General features: G+C 40.7%; 1 protein-coding gene across 6 annotated transcripts in view; it reads left to right on the forward strand.

Annotated features, from left to right (window-relative positions):
* The window catches only part of EFCAB5 (EF-hand calcium binding domain 5), a 36082-nt gene that overhangs the window by 5462 nt on the left and 18043 nt on the right, over nt 1–12577 (forward strand). For all 6 annotated transcript variants that reach the window (XM_053960846.1, XM_053960849.1, XM_053960847.1 and 3 more), the window contains 5 exons: nt 1683–2258; nt 6174–6330; nt 6603–6666; nt 8412–8482; nt 11966–12121. In XM_053960846.1, the coding sequence (XP_053816821.1) occupies nt 1693–2258; nt 6174–6330; nt 6603–6666; nt 8412–8482; nt 11966–12121 (1014 nt within the window). In that variant the 5' untranslated portion in view covers nt 1683–1692. The remainder of the gene's footprint in view (nt 1–1682; nt 2259–6173; nt 6331–6602; nt 6667–8411; nt 8483–11965; nt 12122–12577) is intronic.

Consider the following 12577-nt stretch of genomic DNA (forward strand, 5'->3'; position numbering starts at 1 on the left):
CAAGAACAGTTTATTTTGGCATAACAAAACCAGCTGATTTGGAATGTGACCAGAACATTTGGTTAACACCCTGCTTTGAACCAAGGAGTCTGGTTTTACAGCTTATTGAAAGGAACTCACCTAAGCAAGGAACAATTCCACAGGGTGGACAGGTTTCCCTTTCTACCACTGTAAATCCAGACTCCTTTCCAGCTCATGTCCTTTGGTGGCAAAACCAACCACCAACCTAAAACCCTCTCTGTGGGTCAGGTAGGCAGCTTGAGCCATCCCATTCCCAGCAGGAATGCATGTTTGGAAAAAATTTACTAGAAGCTGCCAACAAGCCCATTGAGAAAACAAACCTAGAAAATTAACGCTGTGACGCATCCCACCCATCCAGGCAGTATTTGTACTCCAATAGTGTTAATGAACCAGAAGGTCAACATAGTCATAATTCAATTTGTGTGCCAGGAGGGCTGTAGATCACATCTATGCATTTCCTGGAAGGCTGAACTGCTTCAGAACAGCTACAAATGCTTAAATAGGAAGAGCAGTGCATATCAAAAGCAGTGCTATTGCTATGGATACTGAAAGGCCTCAGTGGAAAGCCCTTTTAAATAAAAGCTTGAAGAGAGTAGAGTGGCAACAAGTTCAGGGTGTAGTTTCATCTCTAATTTGGAACTGTGTTAGATTATTTTTTAATATCACCCTTCCCTTGCTGTTGTTTAACACTGAGCTGGGGGATTTCCAGCATGCTGCTGATTTTTCATGCTTTGAATTAAGTGGTAGCCAGTCTTCTGCTCCATTCTGTGTCTGTTAATACCATTCCAGATGCAGACAGTTATGCATGGAGATATATAGGAACATTTTTCAAATTATGCCTTGTGAGCAGCTCAGTTTCTTCCTGATATTTCACAGAATGAAGATTTTAAGCAGTGAAGTTCTTGAAATTGTAAAGGGATTATTCTTTTACAGAGTGACCTACAACATAAAATGCTTGTGAACAACTTAATCACAGAATTAATGGTATAGGTTTCTCCTTTCTGTAAAAATTCTGCTGACCCATGCACCTGTGTCCTTGTTACCTTAACAAAATGTCCAGAGCAAAAAATAGTTGCCACAGTTGAAATTAAGTAGCTGTGGGACAAGCTTCCTCACTGTTCTTCACAGCTTCAGAAAAGCTGAAGCGGAGGAAGCATGTAGAGGAATCTTGCTCCTGGGTATCTGGAATTTTCCATTACTTGCTTCCTTTGTCTCATATCCACTGGATTTCCTGGAGGCAGGGAATGGACCTAAACAGAAATTATGTGCTGGGGGTAAGAGGATTCCACTGGCTGGAACTGGGGGGACAAGTTCCAAGCACTGTTCACTGCTTGGTTTTTGAGTCTCTAAGTGACCTGGAATTAATCATTCCCCTTTTGTGTCTCAGTTTCTTCTGCCCTAAGAAAGGAACACATTAATTTAGTTGCTCTGTCTCCAAGGGCTGTTGTGATACATAATTAATCTTTATAAATCATTTACTGATCTTTGAAGTAAAGGGTCTGTATTTATTTAAGAGTACAAAGCAGCAGTAACAGAATAAAAAAGGAACATAGGAAAAATATTATTTAATGCCTAACAATAGGCTCTATTCTTGTGTCACCTGTTAGGGCACTGCTGCATCTTTTGGCATTATATAACAGCTCCTTTTCTCTGTGTCACAGTGATTGAGGTATGGCTGCTCAGCCAGAAGAATCAGCCCAATCTGCAGATGTACAAGATCCTGAACTTGGACACAAGGATAGGACTGCAGCAGAGATGGAAAGCAGTCAGGGGGGTGATGAACTGCCATGTCCTAGTAATTACTCTTCATGGAAAGAGTGTTTTCATGAAAAGGTACAACAAAGGTGTCTGAGTCTGCAGGAGACAAAGATGAGGTTGGTTCAAGCACAAAAGGCAGAAGAAGCAAAGGAGAGGAGGAGAGAACCTGGGGACTGGCTGGCCAGAGAGTGGTACAATGAGGAGAAGGAGACACTCGATACTCGCATCTATTTGCTCGACAACCTCCTCCCTACATTAATCCCAGGAGCAGAAAATTTGTTAATGGCAGTGGAAAGAAACCATGTGCTTGTATCAGACCAAGAACCAACCAGATTTAAGCCCATTAATTATCTTGGAGAATACCTGATGAGGCATAACCCTCAGTACAGTGTTCCTACAAAACCAGGCCCATACCTGAGAGAAATGAAGGTGGTCTCGGAGGAGCTGAAATCTTTGAGGCAAGGTACAGCATCACAGAGGTGAGAGCACTGACAGTGTGGCTGGTCACAAGGCCAGAGCTGGTGTCTGGGTCTCTGGTTTACAAAAAGAATGGTGTCTCTGCAGCCTGGCTGGCAGAACCTTGAGGAAAACACACCTTGTGGAGTGCAGTGCCAGGGATGGTATTTATCTCATAAAAACTTGAGAAGCAGGACAAATACTAGAACATGGCACACAAAATGAAATGCTAGCTATTCCTGTTTAAGGCAATATTCTGCCCTTCACAAGGATGTAATTCCTCTTTAGGCTCTATCTCAATTACACATGAGCAATGCAAACTGCTTCCAAACTGGTCTAGCTTAGTGACAGCATCTCTTTGGGACAGGTGTTAGTATCAAAGGTCTGGAGACTCTTTAGATTGTTTCTTCTCTAGTCTTCCAAACTTAATAAAAACATGACCTTTTTTTCCTCCTTCAGTATGATTTCTCTTGACCAAGCCAAAAACTTTGTCCTGGCATGTTTCCTGTAGAAACTCCTTCTGGGATTTTTATTTATTATAAAATAGTAAAATACAAAATATTTATTATTTTATTTATTATAAAAATATTCTGGTTTTCCTTTTAAAGTAGAAACTGTATTTTGTTCTGTTGCTTAATTCTGGGCTGTTTGCTTTAGTATAATAGTTAATGAATGTTGGAACGGGGTTCCATGGCACCTTACAAAATACTAAGGTTAAAATGAGAGAGCATTAGGTGAACAATAATACTTTATTTTCATTGCTCTATTCAGGAAATTATAGATGTGAACTTTTCGGTTCATAGATGATCCAGAGGTGATTGTGATTAATGTCAAAATTACTCATTAACTCCTAGATCACTTTATTCTCTATCCGTGTTTGTAGAATAATGACTTCTGTTTGAATGGCTCTCTATTTGCATAAATAGTGCATACACCTTGAAAATTAGTTTCAGTGTCAGGAATTAGAGAAGTAAAATGTTGACATGTCTTATGCAAAAACCCTAAATGAAGATAATTGAAGTTCCCAGTATTATAATGCTTAAAAGGATATGTTAAGTCTCTATCTGAGCTTCTGTCTGCACATTTCCATTAAACATACTGCTGCAGTTTGTAGGAACCTGCCTGATGTGAATACAACAAAGCAGTGTGAGAAGTGAATTTCATACAGTCACAAATAAAAGAATTTCAGTTTCATTTTCTATTTTTAAATGTTGGTCCACTGAAACAAATGAGCTGGAGAAATAAGTCTTTCAGTTTTCACTCAGGCACAGGCTGTTCTGGGGGGATGTTTAGGATGTCAGCCTTGCCACACCTTTGCTTTGGGAACAGTTTTATCATTCCTGTTGCTTCACAGAGGGACACCTGGATACAGGACCATATTTCAGTTTTATTTTGAAAAAGTGATTGAACTAAAATACATAAAATTTCCTGGGGTTTTGGATTGGGCTTTTGTTTGGTTCTGTTTTATGGGCTTATTTTCCCCTCCTAAAATACTCTTGGCTTTCATTGTGAATCAGAGGACAGATTTTCCTGATGAATACAAAGTGTTGGCTACCCATGACCTGTTATCTTGACATAGGCTGTTAAGCCCATCTTTACATTTGGAGACAGGTTCTCCATTTGTAGCTCTCAGAGCTGAGTCAAAAGAAGTGACTATCAAGGCTTACAGAAATAAATATCTCCATAGACAGCATTGCCAGGGGGGTTCTGTAATCATGGCTGTAGCGGGTTTTGCATATCCACTGGTAGTAGTATCATGAGATTTGCATTCACAGCAGCTCAGGATTTACATATTTGTGATGACTGTATTGTGGGATTTGCATGGGATTCTTAAATCACAGCAACACAGGATTTTGACAACACCACACAGCAGTGAGACTCCTCATGTGAGTCACTGGATTTCAAACAGGCCAGAATTGTTACAAGAGCAATGCCAGTCTGTGCTTAACACCTCTCACATAAGCACCAGAAAGGTGAGGAATGAAATTCTGGCCCAAATGAAGGTCCTGGGAGCCTTGGCATTATCTTCAGGCAAGGCAGGATTCATCACAGGTTCCCATCTAACACTTTTCTATCCTCAGTGAGCTCTCTTGGACCTCCTCCAGTTTCTCCTTAACTGCCACCTGACTGGGAGTCAAGGCAGGAAGGAGAACAGATGGGAGAAATTCCTTATGCACATGGACTGATACCTGAAACAGAGCCTTTGTCCAAGGATGGGAGTCCTTCAGGCTGAGTCACTCATCCCTGTGTGGGAGGCAGGCAGCTCTCTTCCTGAGGAAACATGTTTGGTTCTGCAGGGAGAAGTCACCTCGCTGCCATTTCATCTTTTCTGGAAATGCCTGATCCAAAACGAGCTCACTTTGCAATGGGTGGTGCCTGGTACTGTTACCCCTGATTTGTCATTGTTGTCTGAGGGACACCAGGCAGAGGATGCAGCTGCCCAGTTTTAGGACCCTAGAAATGAATGCAAAACTGCAGCCCAGTGCAGGCGCAGCACAGAATGTAACTTGTGCTGGACACTACCCAAATTAATCACCAGAGCACCTTGGCAGCTCTGAGCACAGCCCAGGCTCTGCTTCCAGTTTGTAGACAGCTCCAGAGGAGGAGCCACCTCTACAAATGGTCTGGTTTTCTCTTTCTGCTACAGCATACATTGGAGAAAAATCTGTTTGTCCACCTGCTGCATTCCTTCTCTTCTCCAGCTCTGGGAAGGAGTCAGAAGATGGGAAAATATTTTACCCTCCCCCTGCTATCAAAGTGCCCAAGGCTGAGCTGCCTCAGCAGCACTTGTGCAATGCCCACCATCGACTGAGGAACCAAATGATTCATTAAGAAACCTCTGTGATAAATGGCCATGAAGACCAAGGACCTTGTGACAAAACTGACTGATCAAAGTGTATTGCTGTGACATGTAAAACAGGTCTTTCTGTTCATTAAAGAAAATATTGATGGGTTATAATTTGTAGGATGACCCCGGAAGAACTGCCCCGGAAAAGGGCAGGGACAGGATCAGCCCATTTCACAGCATGTGAAACACAGGGGGAAGAAGGGAGCAGGAATTGTTAGCTAAAAAGCTAAAATATAGTTTTTGGAGTTCTCAGGTACAAAAGATGAGGAATTCCCCTTTCTCTGAGCAGCTGCAGAGGGGTGTGAAGGCCACGAAGATGAGCAGCTGCCTCAGTGCAGAGAGATTCCAGGAGCCTCCATGAACAGGAGCTGTTCTCTCCATATGAACTGATCATTTGGCTTTAAGCATTTTAACCTTCCTAAAGAGTTTTCTCCCCATTTCATAAATTAACAAAGTCAAAATCAAAGCAGATGAGTTCAAGATCAATTTTATTCACTTCTTTTGTTGTGTGAAATGGAGGATTGTGAAAAACATGTCTGGGTGTTTAGAGAAGCAGAGAAAAAAAAAAAAAAGCAGGAAGAAAGGGAGCTGACTGGCAGTCCAAATCTGCAAACTCTACGTGTTCAAAATGATGGAGAGGCTAAGGTATTATCCCTTGCCAAAGGCAGTGAGGGCTCTATTGTGTGAGGCTGCTTCACAAATTTCATTGAACATTGTTCTTTGCCAGTGAAGTGCATGTGTGAAAAGGTACTTGGGTTTGGAGACAATGAAGACTGATGCAATTTTGTTGGTAAATCAACTGTAGCAAAATTATGCACCTGTCTCCCTGCTAGAATTGAAAGGAAATTGAAGGACATCTACACAATAAATGATGAATGTCATTATAAATGTGAAGGTAAAAATGTGTCACTGTTGAAATGACACAAAACTAGGAGAGCTGTATAGATGATTTTCCATTAAATGTCTTCCACATAGACAGGAATTTCAGTGAAGAGTTGCTTCCTTTTGTTTTGTTCTTTAGGGTAGGCTTAATCAATCTTAAGTATGCCTATGATGGTCTCTTTCTAATCCATGTTCCCATGTCCTACAGGCTAGCCCAGATGAAGGCTGAGGCAAAGAACAAACATGAGGAAAGGGAGGAGATGGAAAGGCAGAAGACTGAGGAGACAGCGAGGAGAAAGGAGGTGTTGGCAGCTCTGTTCAAGGAGTGGACAGTGGATGGCCATGACAGAATCCCAGCAGCACTGGTAACTGGGGGAGATCCTGCTGTGGTTGTTGCAGACAGGATGAAAAGGACATTTGTGCTAGTGCCATGTGCCCTGGGATGGCAGCATGGGACACAGCATGGGTGATGTCTCTGCCACCACAGGATCAGGGGACAGGGCATTGTTCACAAATCTTACCTATGTGTAAGACCCATGATGGGCCCATATGTCTGATTATTCTGGGTGATTTATTTTAGTAACAGTCTACTGTTGTTTGTGTGACACAGGCCTTTGACTGTTACCTTGATTTTTAGGTTCAGAGTACCATGAGGTTTTTTCCAGATGTCACTGATTCTATTCCTGAAGATATAAGAAAAGGCAAGTTTTTAATGTGTCTCCCTTAGTTTTATTGCTGTGATCTGAATTCTGATGTGAACTGTGAGCAAACAGCAAATGGATTTGAAAACAGAGAAAGAATATCTAAGGGTAGTTACACTAGGATATCTTGAAATAGATTGGAAAGAGACTGAACCTCCATGTAATTCATTCATATGATCTTGAAAAGTATGGGAAAATGTTTAAAAAGTCTTTCGGGGAGATAGAAAGACCAAATGCAGACCTTTTCCACTTACATTCCTTATTAGCCAGACATTGCCATGTGCTTACTGCTATTTTTAAGAATCACTGTACCAACCTCCTCCTTTTTGAGTTTGTCTCATGGGAGGTCTTGGAAATACTGGCATACTGGGAGATATGGAACAAAGATGAGATCAACAAAGTCTGATAGTGTTGTTACCTGTTATGGTTTCAGGGGAATTGCTGAGGTTTACCTAATGCTCCACCCAATAACTCATCTCATCAAGCCATTCCCTTGGCTAATCCCTGGCATCCAGTGACACACAGCCCAGGCCTCTGTACCAGAGCACTCAGCTCAGAAAGATTTCCATAATTCCTGTCCACTTTATATAGCTCACACTTGACCTCCCCAGATGATGGTAATTTAATAGAACCAGGAATACTGACGTGGCAACAGGAGTCTGCTGCCAGGCCTGTAATGATCATCAGTGATAACAAATGTGTCTTTGCTGATTTGGGATGATAAACAGGACACTCCAGAGTGTTTCTGTTGCTGCTGGAGTCACCTCTGCCTGGAGCTTGTCCTTGATCAGCCCTGTCTGTATTACAATATTGTTCCTCTGAGTAATCATCCACTATTGGTAGGATGTTGTGTGACTGCCAAACACAGCCCCTGTGCTCCTGCTGTGGGGCTGTGGTTCCCCAGTGCAAACAGACCCTGGGACATGAGGCTGTGAAGGAATTTCCTGCTCAGATATTTGCTCTCCAGCTGCTGGGGGTGCTCTCTGTACTATTTCCCTAATAGGCTCAATTTCTTAATTTATTTCACTTAATAGTATTCAATGTACATTAACAGAACATTACACTCTGTTTTATACTTCAATAAAGATAATATACAGTTTAGGAACATATTAACCAACAAGAAAGAAATGCATGCTATGATGCATTTTCTCATTACTCCTGATGTATTTAGAAGAAAGAACAGAAAAATAATGCTAACAGAAATACCATGTCTGTTCTCAAAGAACTCATTCAGAAACCTATATAGATAGATATTTGATGTCTCTTCTCAGTTCCATTACAGCAACCCAGAAGCTGACCAAAACATACTTTTGAATATGATTGTCAGTAAAAATAGTCCCATATTCTTGAGAAAATTACTATGATTTTCAGATTCTTCTCTTGCATGTCTCCAGAGTTCTAAGACAGTTTTATCTATTTGTTAAATCAAAAATAATTTCCTCCCTCACATAATTAGTTGTAAGTACTGTTAAAATCATCGCAATTTGCACCAACTTATGTCAAGAATAAATATGACTCTACAGTTCTGAATAGCTAAATGGAGATTCTCAGCAAGAGAAATGCAAGCAGATTTAGATGGTCTCTGTACAGTCAGATGCTTCAGCTACTATGTGATAACCTCAAATAAATGTCATCCAACATGAGAAGAAAGTTAATGCAACAGCACATTGTGCAAAAATATGTGTACAATATGCAAAATCACAACTGTTGCTTTCTAAACCAATATCCCTTCATTTTTTTACCAGCAACCCATGACAGGAAGCTGAAAATCATAAACACATTGGAAAAAACAGTATACCTAGATGAGTTCACAAAGGTGAGAAATTAAATAAGAGCATTTGGTTCAGAATGTGGCCTTTATCACAAAGTGTCAGCAATTTCCCTGGGGACGGCCCAGAGGAGTACATGAAGGGCTTCCCTTCTCCAGCATCCCAGGAAACTGGCTGTATCTGGACATTTCACATTCTATCTCCATCCTCTGCTCTCACTACACTTCCCTTCTGGCCAGCTGGAAGGAACTGTTTTGCTTTCCTCAGAGCTGCAGCCTTGCTGCTCTTTGGGAAGTTTCTCCTGGAGCAGTGGTTTTTAGGACACCCCTCCCCATCCCTTTCTAAAATGTCAAAGCCTTGAATCACTTGTCAGTTCAGACTTTGATTGGCTGCTCACAGGAGGTTTGGTGTCCCACTACAACCATTAGCCTGGGTAATTAATAATATCCTCACAGCATTGTTATTTCTGACTAAGTTCCATTAACCAGGATGAACCAAACCATGAAGACCTGGGACGAGAAGCATTTGTCCCTAACTATCACTGATCTGAACCATAAATAAACTGCAACAAGTCTCATAAATATTCATGAAGCATAACCAAGTAGTTTTAAACTCAAAAGCTGTCATTGGAAAACATCAGAAGTGTGGTTTTAACTCAGCAAAATCATAAATGTAGTTGGAAGTTTCACCCCATTACTCTGCTGTTCCTCAAGCTGAAAAAAAACAAATTGGTCCAAGCTATATTTATTGAAAGCTGTCCAGGCCAAGGCTTTGCCAGCAATTTCTACCTGTGACAGAGGTGGGTTTTACGGCTGGGTAATTAAACCTTAATTTAATTTAATTAATGAAATTAAAAAGGGGTGTTTAGAATAGGAATAATGGCTGGCAGACCCTCCTTGCAGCAGTGCTAGTGGCTGCTGTTATAATAATTAAAACCAGAGTATAAAACAGCTGTGCAGAGACTAATTCCAAGCAACCATGTGTGATTTTTTGTGCCTTCTTCCCTCTCAGGAGACTCACATGTTTGGTATTTTGCACAGAGATGCATTTTTATGGTAACTTGTTGAAGGTTTTTTTAAGCATGAAATGAGATATTTCTGAATTTAACCTCAGAATTATTGCATCTAATTAAGAAGACTATTGTGGATAATGAGAGCCCAGAGAATTGCTTTTGTCACTGCAATGAAGCATCAGTCCATAACCTCTGTGGTACATATATAAAATCACTGAATGAATTCATGCTCCATTAGCATTAGAAAACTGTTTAAAATATACTTTGTGTACTCTTTATTTTAACTCAATTAAAGATATGACAACAGAGATCAGAAGCACAAAAGACATGGATTGTCAGGCTGTCTGATTTGCCAGGAATGTTCTCTCAGAACATATTCTCTGATTCTTTTTCCAGTCCAGTTTTAATTGAATCAAATGATGAGGCTTTCATCACTTCCCTTGGGAACTGTTCCATCATCAGGACAGGGCTGCTTCTAATCCTCAGCTACAATTTACCTTTGTTCACCCCTTTCCATCATCCACCAAACCCAGAAAGAGATGATCTTCCTCCACACTGGTCACGGCCCTTTCCCATTAAAAAATTAAAAGGCTTTTTTTTTTTTTTTTTCTTCCTTGAATTTAGTGCAGCTTTGGGTTACTTAAAGGCTGTTAGAAACTCAGTAGAAAGACCTCACACATCATTGTTTTTCAGGTTTTTTTTTTTTTTTTTTTTTTTCCAGAAATGCAGAACAGTGGCTGTTGTATTCTTACATCCTTTGTGACAGCCTGGTGGGGTCTTTTATATGAAAAGCATTTAAATCCCAGAGACCAGCCCTTAATGGTTTATTTCACAAGCTTTGTGCTCTAACACACAGAACCCCCAGCAGTCTGGCACAAAGCTATTGACACCAAGGGAAATGCTTACATTGTCTTTGCAGGGTTAGAATCAGGCTTTAAAGGTGAGATTATTTTCCATGATTGCATGAGGCTTTCTCCATTTCTAGTGAGATCAGTAGGAACAAGAACAGTTCCATTGTTTTTGATGATAATGTGGTCACAAACTATACCAAGGACTCTGGGTAGCAAGAAGGAGGCGTGCCAGCTTTCTTTGGAGAGGTGTCAAAATCTCTCAGTTAATAACAAATTAATGTATGTTAATTATGTGTACAGTAATTTACACATCAGCTAAGAAAGGCTTAAGCCTGTGATGGTGCCTCCTGCCCACATGGTGCTTGTAAACAGTGTCCTGTGAAGCTGTTAGACACAGTATTAGTGCAGGAGCCTTTGGATGTGTCATCAAGGTGACATCCAGAATAACAAACTGCTTGTCCAACCTGCCTGATCCCAACAGCATCACCTTCAAGGTTCCTCTGTCACAGGGCTCTGGGTTCTAATAACCCAAGAAGCTGGTGGATACCCATAGCCCCAGATGTGCCACCTTCTCTCCAACCTACATTATTTTTTTATGCTGAAATGAAGATAAAACCCACATTGCATTAGGAGTTCTTCTTTCCTACCAGCCACCCCTCAGGCCACTGTTTTTTTTCTGCTCTTCCTCTCTTTTCCACTTGTCCCATATATTTGGAAATTATGAAATATAGACATGAATAATAATAACATATATTAATATTTCAGCTGGTTATTGCCTGTGTGGCATTTCAACAAGCCCAAGATATTTTAGCACTTATGTCAGGTACCCATAGTCTCAAAATGGGGTAATGGGAAACATTCTGTGCTTTGGAAATTCCTCCTTTTCACTGTATGGGCTCCCTGTTAGTGTGGCTGGCTCCAGAAACCTACTGTAATAATTCAGCCCAGGCTCTGGGATTGTGGTTTGTTCTGATGGCCATTATTATTTATGTCATGCACACCACATTTTTGGAACCATATTGCTTTTGCTCATAAAAGCCACATGGCTATAAATCCAAAGTGTTAAGGTGTCTCCAAGGCTGGAACATAAAATCAATCTCAAGTCAGTAGTATTCCCAGTGTCAGAGGACTTGGGTGACAGCAGGCTCATTTTCAAAAGGATCTTCCTTTTTTTTTTATTGTATCCAACTGCTCCTCTAAACACTGAAATTGTAGGCAATGCTCCTTTTGTGGCATTTGAGAATTGAGTGACTGTCACTCCTGCAGAATGTAATGGCTCAAAATGCCTCCTTGGGGGTGAAGTCAAGAATACTAAATGCTGCAGAAAACCATGGAGAACTTAAATCATCCACAGGAAAATACAGCTTAATCCACAGCTTTTCATAGGAGGGATCTGATCCAGCATCTCTGCTTGAGCTTGATAAGTGACCTCTGGACCAGGAAAGGAACTGATCAGGATTCATTTCTGCAGTGTCCCATGCTTGTTTGGAGAATATTGTTTCTTCTGAAGGGGATAATGAAGTAGGGACCAAGTCTGTGTTGTGTTGGCAGATTAAATTACAAATTCCTAAATATTTGATCGCACACCATAGATTTTTAGGAGTTCAACTAAAGGTGAAAATGCTTGAAGAAAGATAACCATGTCCACTGCTGCTTTCTCTCTATAGCTTATCCTTTCCTACACTGAACATGTTTCAAGTGACAACTTCCAGGAAATCATGGAATATCTTCATAAGTGTGCTGAGGACTTCCAAGAAGCAACAAAACATGATGCGCGGAGGCAAATTTTTATTGACCTCTTCCAAGCTTGTGATTATGGAAAGGTAGGCAGAGCAGCTCTCAGCCTAATTTCAATGTGGGCATGCTCCCAGTTTGGTATTTCTCTGGGTCACTGCTTGCTTTTTCTTTTTCTCAACTCTAGATCCTCTCTTTGTGCTTACTCAGCAGTATTTTAGAGAACAAAAGCTGCTGCACTGTTGTCAAATTCATAGTTCTAAGACAAAGAAACATCCAATAGCCTGTTAATTGATGGCTTATTAGAAACTGAATTACCTAAACTGATGGCTTGGGACTGAAGTTTGGTGATTCTGGAGAAGAAATTAACCATGGCCTTCAATTCTAAAAAATTACCTGCTTCCACAGCACAGTTCAGAATATTTGAGTGCTAATTTATCTATTCAGCCACATTTCAGCAAAGCTAATCTGATGTAGATTGACTTTAACAAATGTGCACATTACTTCAATAATTACATATATTGCATTAATTATGTTGCATTACA

The sequence above is a fragment of the Vidua chalybeata genome, chromosome 20 (genome assembly GCF_026979565.1).
Source record: "Vidua chalybeata isolate OUT-0048 chromosome 20, bVidCha1 merged haplotype, whole genome shotgun sequence".
Taxonomy (NCBI): Eukaryota; Metazoa; Chordata; class Aves; order Passeriformes; family Viduidae; genus Vidua; species Vidua chalybeata.